General features: G+C 42.2%; 1 protein-coding gene across 5 annotated transcripts in view; it reads left to right on the forward strand.

Moving 5' to 3' along the window:
• Positions 1-5657: 5657 nt before the first annotated feature.
• The window catches only part of SCYL3 (SCY1 like pseudokinase 3), a 30692-nt gene continuing 13123 nt past the window's right edge, over positions 5658-23226 (forward strand). The window contains exons 1-9 of one of the 5 annotated variants that reach the window (XM_054036410.1): positions 5658-5776; positions 11297-11372; positions 11625-11794; positions 12029-12091; positions 12336-12624; positions 13123-13308; positions 14137-14250; positions 15335-15391; positions 17148-17250. In XM_054036410.1, the coding sequence (XP_053892385.1) occupies positions 12460-12624; positions 13123-13308; positions 14137-14250; positions 15335-15391; positions 17148-17250 (625 nt within the window). In that variant the 5' untranslated portion in view covers positions 5658-5776; positions 11297-11372; positions 11625-11794; positions 12029-12091; positions 12336-12459. The remainder of the gene's footprint in view (positions 5777-11296; positions 11373-11624; positions 11795-12028; positions 12092-12335; positions 12625-13122; positions 13309-14136; positions 14251-15334; positions 15392-17147; positions 17251-23226) is intronic. The other 4 variants (XM_054036408.1, XM_054036411.1, XM_054036409.1 and 1 more) reach the window with 4 other exon arrangements.

The raw sequence follows: 23226 nt of genomic DNA on the forward strand, positions 1-23226 counted from the left end.
TTAATTACAAATATTTGCACTGTAAAAAATTAAAGAAATAATATTTTTCAATTCCTCCATTTCAAGTACTGTAGTGCAGACTTTTTACCATGAAAGTCAAACTTACAAATGTAGAATTATGTACAAAAAAACCTGCATTCAAAAATAAAACAATGTAAAACTTGAGAGCCTACAAGTCCACTCAGTCCTACTTCTTGTTCAGTCAATTGCTCAGACAAACAAGTTGTTTATATTTGCAGGAGATAACACTGCCTGCTTTTTATTTACAATGTCACCTGAAAATGAAAACAAGCGTTTGCATGGCACTGTTGTAGCTGGTGTTGCAAGATATTTACGAGCCAGATGTGTTAAAGATTCATATGTCCCTTCATGCTTCGACCACCATTCCATAGGACATACGCCCCTGCTGATGACAGGTTCTGCCCAATAATGATCCAAAGTAGTGCGGACCGACGCATATTCATTTTCATCATCTGAGTCAGATGCCACCAGCAGAAGGTTGCTTTTCTTTTTTGGTGGTTCAGGTTCTATGGTGTTGCTCTTTTAAGATTTCTGAAAACATGCTCCATACCTTGTCCCTCTCAGATTTTGGAAGGCACTTCAGATTCTTAAACCTTGGGTTGAGTGCTGTATCTATTTTTAGAAACTTCACATTGGTACCTTCTTTGCATTTTGTCAAATCTGCAGTGAAAGTGTTCTTAAAATGAACAACGTGCAGGGTCATCATCTGAGACTGCTATAACATGAAATACATGGCAGAATGCGGGTAAAACCGAGCAGGGGGCATACAATTCTCCCCCAAGGAGTTCAGTCACAAATTTAATTAACGCATTATTTTTTTAACAAGCATCATCAGCATGGAAGCATGTCCTCTGGAATGGTGGCCAAAGCATGAAGGCAAGTATCAGGGGGTAGCCGTGTTAGTCTGTATCTACAAAAACAACAAGGAGTCTGGTGGCACCTTAAAGACTAACAGATTTATTTGGGCATAAGCTTTTGTGAGTAAAAACCTCACTTCTTTGGATGCATGAAGGGGCATACAATGTTTTAGCATATCTGGCGCATAAATACATTGCAATGCTGGCTACAAAAGTGCCATGCGAACGCCTGTTCTCACTTTCAGGTGACATTGTATATAAGAAGGAGGCAGCATTATCTCCCGCAAATATAAACAAACTTGTTTGTCTTAGCAATTGGCTGAACAGAAGTAGGACTGAATGTACTTGCAGGCTCTAAAGTTTTACATTATTTTGTTTTTGAGTGCAGTTATGTAACAAAAAAATCTGCATTTGTAAGTTGCACTTTCATGATAAATAGATTGTACTAGAGTACGTGTATGAAGTGAACTGAAAAATACTATTTCTTTTGTTTATTATATTTACAGTGCAAATATTTGTAATGTAAGCAGAGTCAGAATGAGCTCTGGTGGTGAACTGTGGAAAAGGACTTCAGGGGCTGATCTCGTTTGCATGGGCACACCCACCCTGCCTGGCATGATGGGACTACTTGCCTATATGTTCACTTTGGCTGCTGTGGGATCCCCAGTTTCTTTGTTATTGGGGCAGGAGTAATAAAGTGTTGTAATCCTGGTTATGTGAATCAAGGACAGTAGAACTATACTTGGCATTTTATGATGGAGGGACTTGTCCTCAACTAAGTAGCACTCGCTAGGCAAGGGACATGGGTTCCAAAGCCCAGTGAATTGAGAGAGGTTGGGGGCATTGGCATATGTACCTGGCAGCTTGGGCACCAAACACCACTTTTAGCCCAGCCCAGCCCAGCCCATCCCTCTGGTGTAATAACAGGGCTAATTGCGACTCCATTAGGAGTCTTGTTATGTGCTGCAGAGCTGAAATCACTGATTCCTAGGTCTAAGCTGTGACGGGTTGGATCACAGAAACCCCCTTGGGAGCTGCCACCAGATGTGCAAAGACTACCCCTGTTTCTGTTTTTCCTGCCAGCTCTGGACTCCAGCACCCTGTCTTGCTGAGCCAGCCACTCCTGTCTGGCTCTAACACAGATCCAGGATCTGAATCACTTGTCCCAAAGCTGCAGGTTTACCTGAAGACAGCTCACAGTAGTGTGCTTGTCTTTAGCACTCAGATGCCCAACTCCCAATGGGGTCTAAACCCAAATAAATCCGTTTTACCCTGCATAAAGCTTATGCAGGGCAAACTCATAAATTGTTCGCCCTCTATAACACTGATAGAGAGATATGCACAGTTGTTTGCTCCCTCAGGTATTAATACATACTCCGAGTAAATTACTAAATAAAAAGTGATTTTATTAAATACAGACAGTAGGATTTAAGTGGTTCAAAGTAGTAACAGACAGAACAAAGTAAGTCACCAAGCAAAATAAAATAAAATGCGCAAATCTATGCCTAATCAAACTGAATACAGATAATTTCCTCACCAGTTCCAGAGTGCTCCCTTTTACAGGCTAATCTCCTTTTAGCCTGGGTCCAGCAATCACTCACACCCCCTGTAGTTACTGTCCTTTGTTTCAGTCTCCTTCAAGTAGGGGGGGGGGGGGGGGGATGGAGAGGCTCCTTCTTTAGCCAGCTGAAGACCAAAATGGAGGGGTCTCCCACAGGTTTAAATAGACTCTCTCTTGTGGGTGGAGACCCCCCTCCTCCCTCCTATGCAAAGTCCAGCTCCAAGATGGAGTTTTGGAGTCACCTGGGCAAGTCACATGCCCCTGCATGACTCAGTCTTTGCAGGCCAACGCCATTGTCCACATGGCATCTTGCATGTCTCCAGGAAGACTTCTCATGTGGATTGGAGCATTCCAGGATGCATTGTTCCCCAAGTGTCTCCTGATCAGGTACTTAACCTGGCGAATTCCTTCCTAAAGAAGCTGACCAAATGCCTCACAAAGCTTACTTAGAAATCAAGCAAGCATATAGCCCATATTCTTAACCTCGAGTAGAAAATGATATATATGTACAAATAGGCTGACTAGATATAGTAGACCATAACCTTTATGGAGATATGTTACATGGCATAGGCAGCACAAAACATATTCCAGTTATGTCATACATACATTTATAAGCACCCCCTCCCCATAAAGCCTTATGGGGTACACTGTCACATAAGCATTAGACCTAATTTGGGCTAGTGGTTCTGAGTGTGTCAGCACTGAGGCTCCCCTACTAACAGCTGACATCACTAAATAGCTGAAGTTACTGAGAGCTGTGTTAAGCAGGGATGGGTCTGAAGACATGTTGGTGAGTGGCTAGTAGGATGGCTGGTGGAGAGGTGCGGCTGGTGGTAAAGACTGCAGCAGAACTCCACAGAGAGGTATGGCAATTGGCCGTTGACCGGAGCAGTGGAGCATGTAAGGTGCCCCTTTACCTCCCCAGCCTTTCCACTCAAGCTGGAAGGTAAGCTCTGCAGATGAACTTCTGAACTCTGAGGCTGCACTGACCAAGGGCAGAAACTGTGGGTGGGGTAACTGTTGGGTTGCTGGACTTAAGACCCTGATGGGAAAAGGACACTGCCAAACTTACTTGTAGGTGGGTCTTTTGCTCTTGGTTTGTGTTATGAATCCTGTTTGTGGGGTTTCCCTCGTTTATTAAAAGGCTTTTGCTGCATTCAGACTCTGTGCTTGCGAGGAGAAATATTGCCTCTTAGAGGTGCCCCGGGGGGTGGTATGTAATTGTCCCAGGTCACTGGGTGGGTGCTTGAGCCGGTTTTGCATTGTGTTATTGAAAAGGAACCTCTAGATACTGAACCCGGCCCTGGTTGCTGCTAACTCTGATGGGCAGAAGGGTTACAGTAATAAAAAAATATATAAAGTGAGCACTGTATACTTTGTATTGTGTTGTAATTGAAATCAATATATTTGAAAATGTAGAAACGTCCAAAAAGATTTAATAAATTTCAATTGATATTCTATTAACAGTGCAATTAACTGTGATTAATCACAATTAATTTTTTTAATCACGATTAATTTTTTGAGTAAATTGTGTGAGTGAACTGATTAATCAACAGCCCTAATATATATTTAATTGGCTATTTATTAGCTGTGGAGGTGAATTCTATAATCTGTCACAAGATCAGAGAGAGTTCAGATTCTGCATTTGAGTGTAACAGCAAGGAAGTGGATATCTGCATTATTGCTAGCTCTATGCTGATCTGTGTATCCTGCATTTTCAAGGCTCTGCCTTCTTCTGAGTTTGCTTTAGGAACCACTGTCAGCCTTCTCCTATCCTCGTTCCCTTCACCTCCAACCAACTGTATTGAAGCCAGGTCAGCCCCCTTCTTCCCTTGGCAATTCCCCTCTAGTGGGTGTTTGTTTTCTGCATTTGCAGGTAGAATGGTGCTCACTGCTAACACCTTTTCAGATGTCTGGGTAAGGGAGTTGGTCCACAACCGATAATCAGAATTCCTAGGGAGTCATATCTCAACCTTCCAGAAGAATGAAGGACAGTGTCTGGAACATAAACTACTGCCCTGCCTGACAGGCAGGTTGTGAAGATTATAAACATTAAAGGTAGAGAGATGTTCAAATACTATAGTAATGGGGGACTTGTAAATTCATAGAACACCAGATTTACTATATAAAACTTTACAGTTAACCAAAGGGAACCCCTTGACCTTGCCACTACAGTTCAAAGCTTCCTGACAGAAGCCAGATATGCTGGACACTATGGAATGTCCCTTATAAAACCTCTGGAAATGAAGACGTTAGACAACAACGTTAAATCTCATAGGGCATGTGAAAGCCTAGGCCCAGACAGATTTTAGGTGGACTTCTACAAAACCTGTGCTACAGGCCAACAGTTTTCTGCTATGCCTGAAGGCTGCTCTCCTCTTCAATGAGGATTCAGGTGACACCATTTGCTCATGTGAGGCCACCCCAGAGGTGGAACAATGGATGCAAAATTCACGTCCTGATCATGATGTCAAACAAATTTGTTGCCATGACAGCTGTTGTTGGACCAACAAACTGCTCTCCTGCACCCCAGGCTGACGAGAGCGAACTCTAGTCCTGGGGGACTGAGGTCAGTTCCCCCACTAATGTCTGCGTAAATGGGGTGAAACGGGAGGTGGTGGGGCCCAGTGAACATGATGTACTAATTTCTCTCATCAGACCTGCCCAGCCCACCCCTGCAGAGTGTGGGGCCCATCCCCGCCCTGGCGTCACTGGGCACTAAAGCAAAGGTGCTGGTTTAGCTCTGCTGTGAGTGGCTGGTGCTGGGGCGCAGATGTGTCCCAGGACCCTGGGCAGGGGCTGCTGTGGGGGCGCCGCCTTTGAAACCACATTGCGGGGGGTGACGTCACCCCGGGGGAGGTGCAGGGCATGCTGCCCCCTCCAGCTCATGGCCAGCAGGCACTGCGGTCTCCCCGCACGGTGACCATAGCGACCCCTGAGGGGATGCTGAGGTCGGGGGAGCGGGGCTGCCTACGTCACTCAGGAGCTGGGTGCAGCCCTGAAGCCGGCCGTACACCCCCCCCCGCCCGCTTCCCTGCCCCTATCCAAAATGGCCGCCTCCAGCCTCAGGCGCTGGTAGGGCTCCGCACTTCCGCCCGCAGCCTCAACTTCGCCCTGTGCCTCCGCCGCCCTACCCCGGCCCAAAATGGCCGCTGCCGCTCTGCCTGTCCGGGAGGCGTTCCTGCCGCCGGCGGAGTGACTCTATGGTGCGGCGCGGGGCCGGAAGCCGGAGAGGCGGGCGGCGGCTCTGTGGGGAGAGGTGGCGGCTGTCGGCGGGGCTGAGGCCGGCGTGGAAACTCGAGCCCCGACCCCTCCCCCAGCGGAGCGGGCAAGGCAGGTGAGGGGGGCTCCGTGTCCCCTCCCACCACGGGGCCAGTGGGGCCGGGGAGGGGGGCCGTTGGTTGCAGGGGGTAATGGGGGCAGGGTAGGGAGGGGGTGAATGGGGGCGTTATTGATGAGGCAGGCAGAGGGTAATGGGGAGTTGAAATGTGGGGGGGAGGGGCAGGTGGGGGTAATGGGGGCAGGGTTAAGGAGAGGTAATGTGAGGGAGAGACAGGGGTTATCGGTGGGGCAGGTGGGGGTAATGGGGGCAGGGTTAAGGAGAGGTAATGTGAGGGAGAGACAGGGGTTATCGGTGGGGCAGGTGGGGGTAATGGGGGCCAGGTTAAGGAGAGGTAATGTGGGGGAGAGGCAGGGGTTATCGGTGGGAGAGGTAGCGGGTGTGTGATAGGAGGTAGATCCTTTCCTCGCTCAGGGCTAGGGTTCTGCCTGGCAGCTCACCGGCTGGCTGCCCCCCAGAGGTCACTAATCTCTCCCTGGGCTATCCCAGTGGCAGCTTGCCAGGGCCCACGAGTCTATCAGGTGACTTTGGGGCACAGGGTGGGATATTGTCCCATGTCCCTGTGATGGCACCGAGGCAAGATCACGGGAGCCAGGTGCACTGACCTCCTTCCCAAGGGCACCTGCTGGGTCTGAGCAACTTTATCAGGAGATCTCAATGGATGTTTATTTCTTGTCATGGGGTTTCAATGGGTGTTTATTTCTAATGCAAATATGACATTGCAGTTCAGTCACCCTGTGGGAGTTTTGTGCTTTGTGGGGACAAATATGCTTGGGCTGTGATACAACTCCCCTTGACTTCACCAGGCCCGTGGATGACTAAAGTAATTTATAACTTGGCAGCACAGATATTTGATCCCCTGGTACCAAAAATCCAGTCTGGGGAACAATACTTCCCCGGTATACATTCACTCGGTACCCTGGAATTGTTATGGGTGACTTGTCAATAAATAATTTGTAATTTGAAACTGGGTAAGGGGCAGACCGGATGCTTTCAAAGTACCTTCCATAACTTTAAAACACATCTTTTCCAATCCCCAACCTCCAAAGTTTCAGCTGTCCTCAAGGAAGGCTGAAATGGAAATTTCCTTTCTTGCCAAAAGATGCCATTTTCCATTGTTCACATACTATATTTGGTTGTAAGATTGTTCATGAGCTGTCTGTGCAAACTGCAGGATGGCAAGTATCGGGGGTAGCCGTGTTAGTCTGTATCTACAAAAACAACAAGGAGTCTGGTGGCACCTTAAAGACTAGCAAATTTATTTGGGCATAAGCTTTTGTGGGTAACAACCTCACTTCTTCAGATGCAGGATGGCAGTTTGACCCATGCAGTGAGTGATAAGTTTAGAAATTCACTCTGTGCACTACACCCAAAAGAGGCACTGGGATGATTGCTGTTGGGAAACACTGCACTAGCCTGGGCAGGGCATCAGACTAGTTTAAGAAGTTGCAGGGTGGAGGACGGGATGAATGGAAAGCTGCATAATGTTGGATGAGTGGAGATAAAGTTGCATGACGCCTTACTCATCTGCTCCCAAGGCAGCACTGAATGCATCTTTGATTGTGGTGGTAGTTCATATGTAGAGGGCTACAGACTCAGGCAGCAGCCTACTCTTTACTTGGCTCCACCACAAGAGGGCATGATGCCCACCTCCATGGATCTACAAATCAACCTTCAATCCCAAGGATTATACAGCCTTCTGGTGAAAAGGGAAAGGCGGGAAGCAAGCAGGGAATAGGGAGCAAGAAAATGGAGAAAAGGGGAAAGAAGGTGAGGAGGAAAAAAGATGGAAAAGAGCCAGAATGAGTGAATGGGCAAAGGAAAATGGAGAGGTTGTAGTTGTGCCAGGATATGATATGGGTAAAGCAGTGTGAACGGGCACCCAATCCATCAAAGGGGGATGGGGACCTTCACCAGAAAAAGGTTGGTTAGCTTCTGTTTCAGTATCTCTATCTTGGGGTGCGAGAGAATGTTCCATGGGGCAATTATATGTTTGGAATTCCTTGCATGAAAGGTGATGACATTCTATGTCACTATTTCTTGTTTGAATTGATTTGTTGAAGATGGTCATCTCTTTCTATGGTAAACTGATCGGTGAAACCAAGATATGAAATATCCTGTTTTTTCCACTCATTCATCCCCTACTATGCTTAGTCTCAAAAGTGCTTTTTGCTTGGATGAAGGGAGGTGATGTTTACACATATGACTTTTTTCCTAAAACTCCATGCCAAGCATTTTTGTCTAAGACAATGAAGTGAGCTTGGTGTTTAGTCAGGTGAGAGAAGAGCTCTCCTGACTCTGGTGGCAGTGACATGAAGCACATGCAGCCTGTTGTATCACCTGCCAGGAGACAATTGGCTGGAGGGACATGTAATAAAATGAGATCTGTCCAAAAGCAAGAATTTCAAGAAGCTGGATTCACTGGGCAGTCCCCTTCTACCACAAAGGTAGAAAGTTAAGGGTACTCAAAGTGGTTCTGGCTTTGCAGCTAAAGGATGAACACACAGCTTGCTAGCTGCAGGTTTTTAGTTATGAAGGAGTCAAACAAAAAGAAATGTCTTTAGTGCTTGTAAAAGATGCTCCTTTGACAGTCCTGGAGAAAGAAATGTGTTTATCTGCCTCTTTTGTGTTGAAGTGTGGAGTATTATCAGCATGAATTTGAAATGTCTGCATTACTCTTAAATGGCAAAGCCACACATGACTTACACAGGTTATCTTAAATTTGTGCCGTGTGGGGAGCATAGACTTTTTGTGGAGAATTGGTCAGCCGTTAGGATGATCAGCTGGTATCCACCACCCCATGATCTCCAAGGTGGTTCTGAAACCGACATTGCTTATTGAAAGAAATAATCAATATGTAATCAACTGTCCTTCAAAAGGTAACTGTTTTTGTTCAGGCACCAGTTACGAGAGGACTATAGAGCAGTTGTGTGGACCGCCACTAGCTGGGCCACAGAGATGCCTCTTGTATTTATCCCTCAGGTCCAGAGTCTTGATGTCTTTGAGGATAAAAAAATCCAAACCACACAGATTTCCAATTGTATCTATTTTATTAACTAAGGCCTAGATATTTTTGCCCCCTTAACATGTTAATGCCTAACTGATTTAGGAGCCTAAGTCTCACTTTCAAAAGTGACCTAAGCACTTAGGATACGAAGAGATTTAGTGCCTAAAGTTACTTTTGAAAATGAGACTTAGGCTCCTAGGTCAGTTAGGTGTTGAAACGCTGAATGGAGCAATGACTAAATACCTTTTAAAAAAATCTAGGCCCAACTACTTAAGCAAAAACATAAAATAAAGTAGATATAAGCAAATTCAATTTGAACAAAGTGGGTTAATATAAAATCAGTCAGGGTAATAAAATCAAGTCGTTATCAGATTGAATAAACTGTTTCAAATAAATCAACAATTTTTGATAAGCTCTCTGTAATGATTTGATATGGTAGCAGTCTTGTTTAGCTATCAGATCCCAAAGTAATAGGGCCATTGTCAATCTGGATGCCAAGTGATTCAGGTGATCCAGGGAGGGACATATCACTCCCAAGTTGAAGCTAATGTTGAGACTGGCAGCTCTGATGACAATTAAGACCGTGTGCTCAAATTATTTGTGGTTAGGTAATAGAAATCTGTCCATTCCCCCGCCCCCAATAAAGGGTTACATGAAACATTCCAACACAATTCAAGATGACCACGGCTTGTTACATGTTAATGTTCAAATGTCAAATTTAGGTAAAAACATAATTTCTCAGGATTAAACCTACAAGTCTGGACCCATGAAATGTGTGCAAGAGATCTTTTAGACAGTGAGGTTGTTTAACTGAGGACTGTTTAGGTATTTGAGGAGCTATTCTATAGGCACCATTCTTGAATTCTATGGACTCAGTCCCCACGCTCTCCTGTGCATGCGCACGTACACACTACCAGCCATCTGCTGAAGGTAACAAGTGTCCTAAATTACTTGAGTCCCCCATTAAAAGAAGTACTTTCCTGTTTGAAAGTGAATTTTTCTGTTTCTGTAGAAAGTGTTTCACTCTCTTTAATGTCAGATATAAGCATGATCTGAAATTTGGCCCCTTTCTGCATATAAAGTGGCCTTTCAGTCCATCTCCTTCATGCCATCCTGCATCCATTTAGTTGCTACAAGCTGGTAGGCTGTGTGTCAGAGAAGAGAGATAAGAAGCTGTACTACATTCCAGTTTTCAAAGAGACACTAACAGTTCAGTCCCCACATTTGACCTTTATTAAAATAGATACATCCTACTGGGAAGCATATGCAGGATTCTATCTGTTAATTATAGAACAGCCATCTCTCCATTGCTGTCCAGGCATGAAAAGATGATAGTGTTTATGTAAGATTTGTATAAAATCAATACCCCACTATTGTGGGTGCCCCCTGCTGGGCTTCTAGTTTTGGATGACACACTTTCTATGCTCTCTGTATGTGTGTATATATATCTCCTCATTACATGTTCCATTCTATATGCATCCGAAGAAGTGGGCTGTAGTCCACGAAAGCTTATGCTCTAATAAATTTGTTAGTCTCTAAGGTGCCACAAGTACTCCTGTTCTTCTTTTTTCATATCTAGCTACATCTGTTTAAAAAAAAAAAAAAAAATCATTCCCAAAGTTCACACTGACTATATGGATTGCGCAACTGGTTTATTGCATAATTAATAAGAATTTATCCATTTAATATGAAACATTTAGACTGTAATGCACCATATTTTTCAAGGCGACCAGTTAGATAACTAATTTTTAATTAAGGCAATAAGTGAGAAGAAAACCAAGAACCTATAACCGAAAAATCTCCCAAAACATATCCAGACTACTAGAGAGAAGCCAGAATGGAAGCTTTGCCTTATAAAAATCAGACCAAGTGGTCAAGAAGTGTGTTATATTGCTTTCAGCAATAGTCTGTGCCTCATGCTTCAGAGGAAGGCGAAAACTACCGTAATGCAATCATCCAGCTGTGCAAAATAATATACATGGGGTGGGGCAAGAATTCCTTTCTGATCCCCACAGTGCCGAGCAGATGCCCTTGAAGATGAGACATGATTTCCCTTCCCTTAGCCTGCATTTCTACATATTTTAGTTTTTGATAATTTAAGAGAGGCCAAAGTTTTGGGTATATCATGGAGAAAGGTTTGCTCATAGCCTGAGGTAGCCTGCCAGCACGACACTGATTATAGAGCACAGGCCTATCCTACCAATGCTTTTAAAAGGGCTTCTGCCCCCAGAAGAATATTGCGTGTGTTCCACTGTTATCTTCTGGAGCTGGTTCACAAGCAAGGAAGTAACCAGAATTTTTGTTTTAACTTTATCTCCACTATAAATATGGTGGTGGTGGGAGGGGGGTTAGGTTTGCCTGCCTGCCAACATTAGCCAGATGGAGAGAAGGCAGTCAGGAGGAAAATACATTCAGTTCTAAGGCGTGTCAGAGCAAGCTACAAATACAAAAAGATGCAAATTGTGGTGGTGGTGGTAGAAACTAAAAGTTGTGTCCAATCAATCCTTCAGTGCTGGTGTCTCCTGCGACCGCCGTTCTATCAACGCTTCGTGATGATGCACCTGCTACAGCTGAGCAGCAGTGGAGGTGAATTTTGCTTGATATACCAAGTATATAAGGCAACACCAAAGAGATTAAGGAACTCCTTCATTTGTCAGTACTGCACCAGCAGGGTGGTGTAGCAGACCTTTCTAATTCCATTTAATTTTCATTGTAGCTTTACCTAATGAAATATTTAGATCTAGGGAGATAGTTGGCTCAGGGGATTTGGTGATGGAAAGAGGAGCCCCTCACCTTGAGATTCCTGATTTGTTTTGTTTTGTTTTTTTTTTAAATCAGGTTTAGATCAGTGGGGACCAAAAGTCATGACTGTCAGATGACTTAAAGCTATGTCAGTTGTTGCCTTTGGTGAAGATCCAATAGGCAGTTAGTCACATGACAGATCACCATCACCAGGGGGCCACCTTTTGGCAGAGACTCCAAAGATTAAATGGAAACTGAATTACCCGGTAAGGTGAGATTGAGACATAGGCCTTGTCTACACTACTGGGGTAAGTCGACTTAAGTTACGCTACTCTAGCTACGTGAATAACATAGCTGGAGTCAACATAGCTTAGGTCATCTTACTGCGGTGTCTACACCGCACTGTGTCGATGGGAGACACTCTCCCATCAATTTACCTTAATCTTCTCATTCTGGTGGAGTATCAGAGTTGACCAAAGAGTGCTCTGCATTTGATTTAGCAGGTCTTCGCTAGATCGCTAAATCGACCCCCACTGCATCGATCGCAGCAGCATCAATCCTTGGTAAGTGTAGATATTGCCATATTTGCAGTATCTTGTGGTATAGCTTGCACTGAGCTGTTTGTGCTTTACCTGTTCCACAGCTAAAGTCTCTTATCTCTAGAGCTGTCCAAGCCCTTTATTACCTTTACAACAGAAATGACTGAGTTTTAGATTTTTATCTACTGAAACTCCAGGGAGAGAACTGTTGACTCAAGTACATCAACAAGATGAGTGTTTTTCTGATGTTTTGTTTCACACTTTTCAGAAAATGTTCTGAAGAATAAATTGGACGGTGCCAGTTGGAATTAAATTGTCTGAAAAAACCTCTGTTCACCCTAAGGCCTATTTGACACTGAGAGAGCTTCCACAACGGCCTAATTCTGCAAGTGATGGGCTCGGAGAACAGTGCTTTAAAGAGCTACACACTGGAAGAGCCGCCGTATACCTTACCAACTGGACTCACAATTTACCCAGCTGTACTGCAAGATGGCAAGCTTGCCTCGGTCTTTGTGTATAAAACAGAGAATGAAGACACAGTTAATAAAGCTGCCAAGGTAGAGAACATGGCCTTGCTGAATAACAGGCTTCTTTCTAATTCTCTCTGCCTTTTCTAGTATCAAAGTCAAGCTATCAGTTCCTGTACATGAATGTCCTCAAAGCCCCTTGGGAGGGAGGAGGAAGAAACAGATTAATTCAGAATACATTTGAAGGGTAATGATCCCTGCTTCTAGCAGATCTCCTTAATTACAGGGACACTCTCACAGCTCCCAAATACAAAGTTTTGTTTTATTTTTTTATAAGATTTTGATATGACAAGAAACATTCTACAGTGTGATCAAAATAAGAGCAGTGTGTGGTGGTAGGCATTCTGGTAGGGAGTGGGATTGGAATTTATAATTCCCTCCAGAAAACTCACTTAAAAGGACATTAAGGCTGTGTGGTTAAGCACTTTCATGTGAGGAGATGCCAAAGTGATGAATTCCCACTAAACCCCCTGCCTATAAAGGATGTGGGATATATACCAACTTGTTTCCTCCTTGTCATTTTTGAAGCACCTGAAAACCTTGCGCCACCCTTGCCTTTTGCGCTTCCTCTCTTGTACTGTGGAAACAGATGGGATTCACCTGGTTACAGAGCGTGTAAAGCCTTTGGAGATGGCGCTGGAGATGCTGTCCTCAGATGAGATCTGTGCAGGGATCTATGACTTATTGCTAGCTCTTATCTTCCTTCATGACAGGGTAAGTTCTCAACAGAAACAGGTGTGAATGTGTAAGGTTTGGGCTCCCAGCAGGAACAGGTTTATGTGAGCAGAGGGAAGGCTTTATCAGTGGGCTTACATGGATGATTGTGAGGTATTGGACCTTAAAATCTCACGTTTCTTGTTCCCTGCCTGCTTTTTATTTCACTTCACTTGTGACATGGCATTAGCAGCTATCTCAGACTGATAGAGAATAGTGCTTTATTCCATCTGGCAGCTGGTGTTCCAGACTGCTTTTAGGTGCTACAAAGAATTCTCACTAGCTGTTTTTGAGGCAATGAATAATGATAAAATGTATCTGAAGAGCCAGAACAGGGAAGATAATTATGAAAATGTCATGACTTTATGGCCTGAGATCGCATGACTTGTCAGAGCTATGAACAAATGCTGCTGGAAAACGGATTCTCAGCATAACATATTTGTTTATCATCCTGGTGGTACATAAGATATCAGACTTTGTCCCTAGGTCTAGCAGTGCTTTTTAGGCATGTGTTCAGGATTGAATTAGCAAATCCCAGATCTGAAGCCAGTGTAACTTTAAGTCTTTGTGCTCAGATATGGAGGGCCTCTTGTAACTTGCAATTAGAGTAAAAGGACTGTGATAATTAAACTTGGCCTCCTTTAAAGCCTCAGTCCTTGTGAAAGGTGCCATTTGGCCTACAAAAACCATTAAGGAACCTGCAGTATAAATGCTGATCTGTGTATTTTTCAACAGCTTTTTCTCAGATCATCAGGGCACCTAATTAGTGCTAACAAGGATTTAATGCCTTCATCGATCCCCAGGTCTTTTGTTTATTTTATATTTTAGGGAAACCTAACGCATAACAACATCTGTTTATCATCTGTATTTGTAAGTGAGGATGGGCACTGGAAACTAGGAGGAATGGAAACAGTCTGCAACCTTAATGAAGCCACCCCAGAGGTAAGAGCCAAACAACCCACTCACAATGCTTGGAACAAGGGTTTCTGGCGTGTTGGGGATCCATCATTAGAAAGTTTTGCTCAAATTTAAAGTGTATCCAATTGCCTAAATTGAAAATTAATATTAAAAGTGTATCAGCCTGCTTCCCAGATCTGTGGCCTGAATGCTTGCTCTAAGGACACAGTTACCATAAATGACCATGTGTGGATAAAGTCAACTAGTCATTCAAGGGGACTAGAAGTGGCTGCAAGGAGGTGTTAGGGTTGGGGAGAGGGAAGGTGGGAACAAGCTTGAAGTCTGTCCTCTTTACTGCTGCTACTGGTTAGTAAAAGAGTTTGCTTTCTTTCCCTGAAGCAGAAAAGCTGAATCCAGATTAAAACAGGTTAACATCCTCACTCATTTAAAGGGCACTTTGGTTCTCCCTGCTGGCATCTCCGTTGGACATTAGGGAGGAAAATGTCTGTCTTGAACTCAGCTGCATCCTGTGCAGAGTCAATGCTGCAGTGAGACACTACTCAAATACATTCTGACTTTCATTCCAAAGGATCCCCAAATTCTTCATAAACTGTACCCACATAGCATCGCTAGCAGTTTTACCACCTCCTGGAGAGGGACAGCTGGCCAGGCAATTGGCACCTTGCGTGATGCACAACATTACAAGAGGTGAAATTTTGACCAAGAGCATTGGAGTAAAATCCCACTATTATTAAAGATCCAGAGGTCCAGGTACAGCATGTAGGGATATGATTTTAAGACTGAAGGCAGAATTGACTCTAGTAAGATTCAGCAACTGCAGGGCATCTCGGTGTTTTACCCTTGATGCTTAGACCCCAGAGCTATGCCTCCAGGTTAGTAAGGTAATGAGGTATATCCTATACTGAATGTGAAAGGGGGGAACCCACTGTTGTGCATTCAGCCAGTCTTGACTGGCCATGGAGAGAGAGAGGAGTGGCGAGAGAGGGAGAAGGAAAAAAAAAGGGCAAAAAAAGCTGGGTTTCATCCACTGCTGCTTGGTGCCAACTCACCAAGCGATAAATGATTAGCTCAAAACATTTAACATGAAGTTTTCCTTTCCTCTTTCTAGTTCCTGTGTGGTATCAAGTCAGTGAGAGACAAGGCAGCCATCCCTCCTGAAGAGAGGGTGAGTAGCATTGCTGTACTCCGGGTTGATCAGAATTTAATCTGTTTTTGCTGCAGGATTTTTTGGTTTTCGATATTGAAGCGAAAAAGCGCAGAAAGCAGTTTCAGCCCATATATATCTATAAATGATGTATTTCTTTAGATTTATATAAAATAGAGCATGCTTAGATGTGGAGGGATATATCCATCTAGATAACTTCAGAATTGTGTTCTACTGTCCATAACTTGTATATTGTGAAAGGGGGAGATGACTCAGCGGAATAAGTTAATGACAGAGCAACAGCCCTAACAGCGAATATTTTTTTACATTTGTGTCCCAGCCTTAATATTTACAACAACTGTGCCCAAAATTTTTCCACCCGAACACTTGCAATTTTTCATATACGCTTATATAATTAATTTTTAAAATAGTGAAATGACAGTATTTGCTTCTATCTGTCTCTTGATAAATAAATACAAAAATACTTTCCCCAACAATAAATATCCACAGTTGAGGAGCTTTGCAGTTACAGAGGAGGGCGGTTGTCGGATGAACAAATGCTCAGAGATCTGCCAGAGATTCTTTTGTTTTGATGCTCCTTTTTAAAAAAAAAAAAAAAAAACTCTTCTTTATCGGGATGGATCTACATGGAATGTGATAGAACATGTCTTTATTTTATAGCTCCAGAACTAGTTCATATCTCCAAGGAAGATCCCAAGTTAGGCATAATTTTCCATTTTCAAAAAAGCATTCTGTAATCTTGCTAGGTACTGGTTCTGTTTCTCTTATGAAGTCTTAAAGTAAATGGCCTGCTATATTATTTACTATTTCTGTTAAATTGCCAGAGGACCACACTGCTAAATAGCCATAAAAAGACTGGCCAGTAATCTTCCAGAACCAACGTCGGCCAAATAAGACTTTGGTATTTTTAATTATTCTAAAGCTGAGCAAATTTTTTTGCACTGAGTTTTATAAGATAAAATTGGCCAGAAGAACAGGCCAGTTCAAGTATTTAAAAGGTTGCTTGGCATGTATAGAAACTGATTATTGAACACCACTTGTGGCCATTTGAAGGTTGTGGTTGTTTATGTAAATGTTATACTCCCAAGAGCAATCCAGTTACATGTATTCTAAGAATTTAGAAAGTGCCAGTTCTGAAACTGAAGCCAATTTTTGTGCTATGCAGAAAGTCAAACTTGAAGAAGCTGGTAAGCTGCACTCAGAAAAGAAAGTCATCGTCATCTTGAACCTTTGTATTTTAAAACTCACCAATTTCGTTCTGTAAAACTTGGTGCAAACAATATGCTCATCTTTAAACTATAAAGAACCTAAAGCTTCATTCTGCTAACATTTGCTGTGAGAAGTTGTTGATCCTTTTAAAGCTACATAGTTTTGTGTCGCTGTTGCATTTAATGTCCATGTGTTTCCCTTATTAACCAACTGTCATGTCTATAGTGTAATGCAGACTGCTTACAGACTAGAAGAGAGTGAATTCTCTCCCTGGTTAACATTGGTTTCCACAGAAATGTAGAAAGCTTCTGGCTTACAGTTGCTGGATGAACTCATGGGGCACTGTTTAACTGTGGTGTTCTTGTTTGTGTGTCTAGGCTGTAAGTTCTTTAAGGCTCTAGAGAGGCTTTTGAGTTTTGCATAATATTCCACTTGTAATGCACTGAGTGGAGTAATGGTACTATACAAAGAATCAGAGGGTGTAAGGATAGAGTAGGGACTCATGGAGACTGTATAGCAGGCTCCTGCTTTATGATTATTTTTTCAGTCTGCAGATTTCAAAATTCTTCCTGAGAGCCACGGACATGCCCGGGATGCCTATTCATTTGGAACAATGGTTGAAAATCTGCTGACATTCTTAAATGATCAGGGTGAGAGTCCTCAAAGACAAGGAAATAAAATTACTTTATTTTGCTACCTCCCATGCATGAATGACCCAAAGTATTCATTTTCCAATAGGAAAGAGTGTCTCAGAAGAAGCATGACGAAACTTTTATTGCAGAGAAGTGATTGTCCATTTCACTCTCCACGTATTTCAGAAATGAGAAACTTTCCCATAAGAGCTCTTCCTGTTCCATGCTGTCCTTCACAGGACAGGAGACTTCTTGGTGGTTGCTTTTTCTGTATAGCTTGCATAGTGACTGGGAGTCCAATCCAGGCGTCAGTGACTGGGGTGGGAATTTTTTTGTAATGGAAACTAGGGTACAGTGGTGTTAAGGAGGATTGTCCAGTAGCTGGCATCCTGGTTTGGCTGTTGGGATGTTATGTCTGATTCCAAAATCTCACTTCCCCTGTGCATGACTTTGGTAAATTGCATAATCTCTGTCAGCTTTCCCTATCTACAAAATTTAAATAATGGATTTATCTTTTGTAAACCACTTTGCGATGCTCAATCAAAGAAACTATGTAAATGCAAATTACTATTAAGATTGATCCTTCCCTGCAATTAGAAGGTAGAAATGACACAGATTCATGGATTCTAAGGCTAGAAGGGACCACGTTGATCACCTAGTCTGACCTCCTGTATAATACAGGGCATAAAACTTCCCCAAAATAATTCAGAGAGCATATTTTTTAGAAAAACATCCCATTTTGATTTTAAAATGATCAGTGATGGAGAATCCACCACAACTCTTATGAATTGTTCCAGTTGCGAATTATTCTCAGTTAAAAATGTACACCTAATTTCCAGTCTGAATTTGTCTAGTTTCAATGTCTGGTAATTGGATCATGTTTTATCTTTCTCTGCTAGATTGAAGAGCCCATCATTATATATTTGTTCCCCATGGGGGTACTTTATAGACTGTGATCAGGTCACCTGTTAAACTTCTCTTTGTTAAACTAAATAGATTGAGCTCTTTGAGTCTATCACTAGAAGCAGGTCTGCCGACAGCAATTCCAGGCCCCTGGGGCAGAACAGTCAATGGGCTCCAGCCTGCACAGACGCGGTCCACCTGACATTTGGGCGATGCTGCCGGCTGCGCAGGCTGATGCCCAGCGAGCTGCCGCCGACTGCCTTCGCCGCTGCCGGTACCATTCCGCACGTGCCTAGGAGCCCTGCCCCGCAGCCTGCCCGGGCAATTCCACATGAAATCCTTTGAAATTGCCCGAGCTCCTGGGCAATTGCCCTCTTTGCCATCCACTGACCCCGTTTACAGTTACATTTTGCAACCTATCAGTTAGCCAGTTTTTAATCCATGTAATGTATGCCATGTTCATTTTATATCATTTTAGTTTCTTAATCAAAATGTCATGCATTACCAAGTCAAACCCCTTACAGAAGTCTAAGTAGATTACATTAACTCTATTACCTTTACCAACCGGGCTTGTAATTTCGTCAAAAAAATATATCTAGTTTGTCAGAATTTATTTTCAATAACCTATATTGATTTGCACTGATTACATTATCTTCCTTTAGATCTTTATTAATCAAGTCCCGTATCAGCTGCTCCGTTATCTTTCCCTGGATTGGCCTCAGGCTGACAGGCCTATAGTTACCTGGGTCATCCCTTTTATCCTTTTTAAAAATTGGCACAACCTTAGCTTTCTTCTTGGTGCTCCAAGTCTTATTGAAAAGCAATGTTAATGGTCCAGCAAGCTGCTCAGTCAGCTCTTTTTAAAACTCTTGGGTGCAAGTAATCTGGACCTGCTGATCTAAAAATATCTAACTTTAGTAGCTTCTGTTCAGCATCCTCTAGAAATACCAGTGGACTAGAAAGAGTGTTATCACCGTATGGTGAGACTGTCATCTGTTTTTCCTCAAATATAGAACAGAAATACTTACTGAACACCTTTGCCTTTTCTGCATTATTACTGCTAATTCTATCATTTCCATCTAGTAATCAACCAATACCATGGTCAAGGATTTTTTGTTCCTAATTAGGGCTGTCGATTAATTGCAGTTAACGAATGCAATTAACTAAAAAAATTAATTGCAATTAATTGCAGTTTTAATCGCATTGTTAAACAGAATACCAATTGAAATTTATTAAATATTTTGGATGTTTTTCTACATTTTCAAATATTGATTTTAATTACAACACAGAATACAAAGTGTACAATGCTCCCTTTATATTAATATTTTTTATTACAAATATTTGCACCGTAAAAATGATAAACAAAAGAAACAGTATTTGTCAATTCACCTCATACAAGTAGTGTAGTGCAATATCTGTATCCTGAAAGTGTAACTTACAAATATAATTTTTTTTGTTAAATAACTGCACTCAAAACCAAAACAAAGCAAAGGTTTAGTCCACTCAGTCCTACTTCTCAGTCAGCCAATCGCTTAAACAAACAAGTGTTTACACATTTATGGGAGATGCTGCTGCCCACTTCTTATTTACAATATCACCAGAAAGTGAGAACAGGCATTCGCATGGAACTTTCATAGCCGGCATTGCAAGGTATTTAAGTGCCAGATATGCTAGACATTTATATGCCCCTTCATTTTTTGGCCACCATTCCAGAAGACATGCTTCCATGCTGATGACGCTCGTTTAAAAACAAAAAAAAAAAGTGTTGATTAAATTTGTGACTGAACTCCTTGGGGGAGAATTGTATGTCTCCAGCTCTATTTTACCCGCATTCTGCCATATATTTCATGTTATAGTAGTCTCAGATGATGACTCGGCACATGTTCGTTTTAAGAACACTTTTGCTGCAGATTTGACAAATGCAAAGACAGTACCGGTGTGAGATTTTTAAAGATAGCTAAATCACTTGACCCAAGGTTTAAAAATCTGAAATGCCTTCCAAAATCTGAGAGGAATGAAGTGTGGAGCATGCTTTCAGAAGTCTTAAAAGAGCAACACTTCAATGTGGACACTACAGAACCCGAACCACCAAAAAAGAAAATCAACTTTCTGCTGGTGGCATCTGACTCAGATGATGAAAATGAACATCCGTCAGTCTGCACAGCTTTGGATTGTTATCAAGAAGAACCTGTCATCAGCATGGACATGTTCTCTGAAATGGTGGTTGAAGCATGAAGGGACATATGATTTAGCACACCTGACATGTAAATATCTTGCAACACTGGCTACAACAGTGCCATGAAAACACTTGTTCTCGCTTTCAGTTGACATTGTGAACAAGAAGTGGCAGCATTATCTCCTGCCAATGTAAACAAACTTGTTTGTCTAAGCGATTGGCTGAACAAGAAATAGGACTGAGTGGACTTGTAGGCTCTAAAGTTTTACATTGTTTTATTTTTGAATGCAGTTATTTTTTTGTACATAATTCTACGTTTGTAAGTTCAACTTCCATGATAGAGATTACACTACAGTACTTGTATTAGGTGAATTGACAAATACTATTTCTTGTTTTTACAGTGCAAATATTTGTAATAAAAATAAATATAAAGTGAGCACTGTACACTTGTATTGTTATAATTGAAATCAATATGTTTGAAAATGTAGAAAAGATCAAATATTTAAATAAATGGTATTATATTTAACAGTGTGATTAATTGTGATTAATTTTTTTAATCGCTTGACAGACCTATTCCTAATATATTTAAATAACTGTCTTATTGTCCTTGACTGTACTGGGCATGGATTTCTCCTTGTGTCCCTTGGCTTCTCTTATCAGTTTTCTACAATTCCTAACTTCTGATTTATATTCATTAGTATCAACTTCCCCTTTCTTCCATTTGTTGCATATCAATTTTTTTATTTTTATTTTTTACAGTTGCCTTCACTTCCACTCTAAACCAAGTTGGATTTTTAACTAGCATGGGACTTCTTCCTCAATTGTGGCATTTTGGGCACTTAATAGGTGTCCTTAAATGATTCCCAATGATCATTCACAGTTTTCTGGTAAATTCTTCCTCCCAGCTGATTTGGCTCATAATTGTTTTCAGCTTTTTGCAGTTGGTCCTTTTAAAACACCAAGTATTACTGGTCTAGATCTTCTTCTTCTTGCATATTATAAATCTGAGCAAGTCATGATCACTTGTACCTACCATTAACTTTTAGTTCTGTGATCAGTTCCTCCTTTATAGTTAGGACTAAGTCCAATGTAGAATTCCCCCATGTTGGCAGCAACAGTTTTTGAGTTAGGAAATTATAGATGACAATGTTTAGAAATCCCAAGGATGTTTTAGTCCTGGCAGCATGAGACCTCCAGCATATGTCACTCAGATTGATGTCTTGTCCCACCCCCACTCTCTCCAATCACCCAGGTTTCTTTCCTACGAATTATAGACAGGTGTGTATGGAGGTGGTCATCCAGTTCCCTAGTGTGATTTGATGGTCTGTAGCAGACATAAACTAATAATCCTATCTTGTGCTTTATCTGTTAGGACATTGATCCATAAGCATTAAATATCGTTTTCTTCTGAGTTATCAATGACTTGGAAACAGGTAATGCCATTTTTGACATAGAGTGCCATGCCCCTTTCCCTTTTGCCCACTCAGTCCTTCCTAAATGTGTTATAACCTTTGATTTTAACATTCCAATCATGTGACTCATCCCACCCAGTTTTAGTAATACCAATTAGATTGAATTTATGCTCATAAATGAGCAATTCCAGTTCATCTTGTTTGTTACCCATGTTCCTAGCAGTGGTGTATAGGCAATTCAAGAATTTCTTCTTTTCATGTCCTTTGGTTTCTTGATTAATTTTGTTCTCAACATCTTGATTTTGTGCTATGTGCCTGTATCGTCTTTTTTTCCCCTCCCCTTTTGCTATTCGCTTAAGGCTTCCTGAGTACTCCAGCCAGCCTGTCTCCAAGGAGATAGGTCCCCCTTCTACTGAGGTGGAGGCCATCTGAGCTATACAGCCCCTTCTTTCCATAGAAGGTGGACCAATGTTCCACAAAACCAAAACCCTCCACCACTTACCTAGCTTGAAGAATGAAGTTTGACATCCCTTCATTTTTATCCTAGCTACTGTAGCCATGGATGTCAAATAATCCTGAATCGTATTAAACTCTTTGCCTCAAAAGTAATTATTTAGGCACTGTAGGTGTGTGAGGGAAAAAATGATTCTTTAGTGTTAAATTTGCTGCCTTTTGTCATTGTGAGCGCCCTTGTTCTTAACAATAAACTCTTACGTAGTGCTTATCTGTAGCTCTCAAAGCCTTTTAGAAAGGGGGTGAATATCATTATTCCCATTATATAGATGGAGAAACCAAGGCAAACAAAACTGCAGTGACTTGACCTGGTCTCCCAGGGAGGAGTCAGTGACAGACCCAAGTGTTCTGGCTCCCTGGACAATGCTCGATCCACTGGACCATTGTGCCTCTTATCCTATTTACACTCTCTCTCAGCACAAGAGCATGATTTCACTTCTGTGTAACGCTCCCTATTTTATATACCTCTATCATGTCACCTTTTTCATCTGTTTCCTGAAGAATCCATTTTTATTATCTCTTCACATGGAAGTCTGTCCATGCCTATAATTGTCCAGCTGACTTTAATTATAATGACACCAAATAGAGCTCTTAGTTGAGGTCCTGCCTGTCTTCTCTAATAGGATGTTTGCAGTTGCTGCAGTGGGAATGTGATGTGTGAGGTGAAAGAAAGCTGCTCAAAAGAACCTTCTCTTGTCCTCTTCACCAAGCTTAGGAGAAAGTGTTCCCTTTAGAACTGGCTTTTTATACACTGTATTTTCCATGCTTACTCCCTAAACTCATCAGCACTCAATGGCTAGATGGGTCAGGTAGGGAGGAGGTTGATGGAAAATGGCCTTTCTAAAAAAGGTAGAGGCTTATGACCACTACTAAGCAATAGCAGCGGCTCTGGACTATTTTGCTACCCATCAGCACTTAAACAATAGTAAGTTTGCAGCAGAGGAAGGGGCAGTCTGAGTGTAGTCTGGACCTGGTGCTGGGAATGAAATC

The sequence above is a fragment of the Malaclemys terrapin genome, chromosome 8 (genome assembly GCF_027887155.1).
Source record: "Malaclemys terrapin pileata isolate rMalTer1 chromosome 8, rMalTer1.hap1, whole genome shotgun sequence".
Classification (NCBI taxonomy): Eukaryota; Metazoa; Chordata; order Testudines; family Emydidae; genus Malaclemys; species Malaclemys terrapin.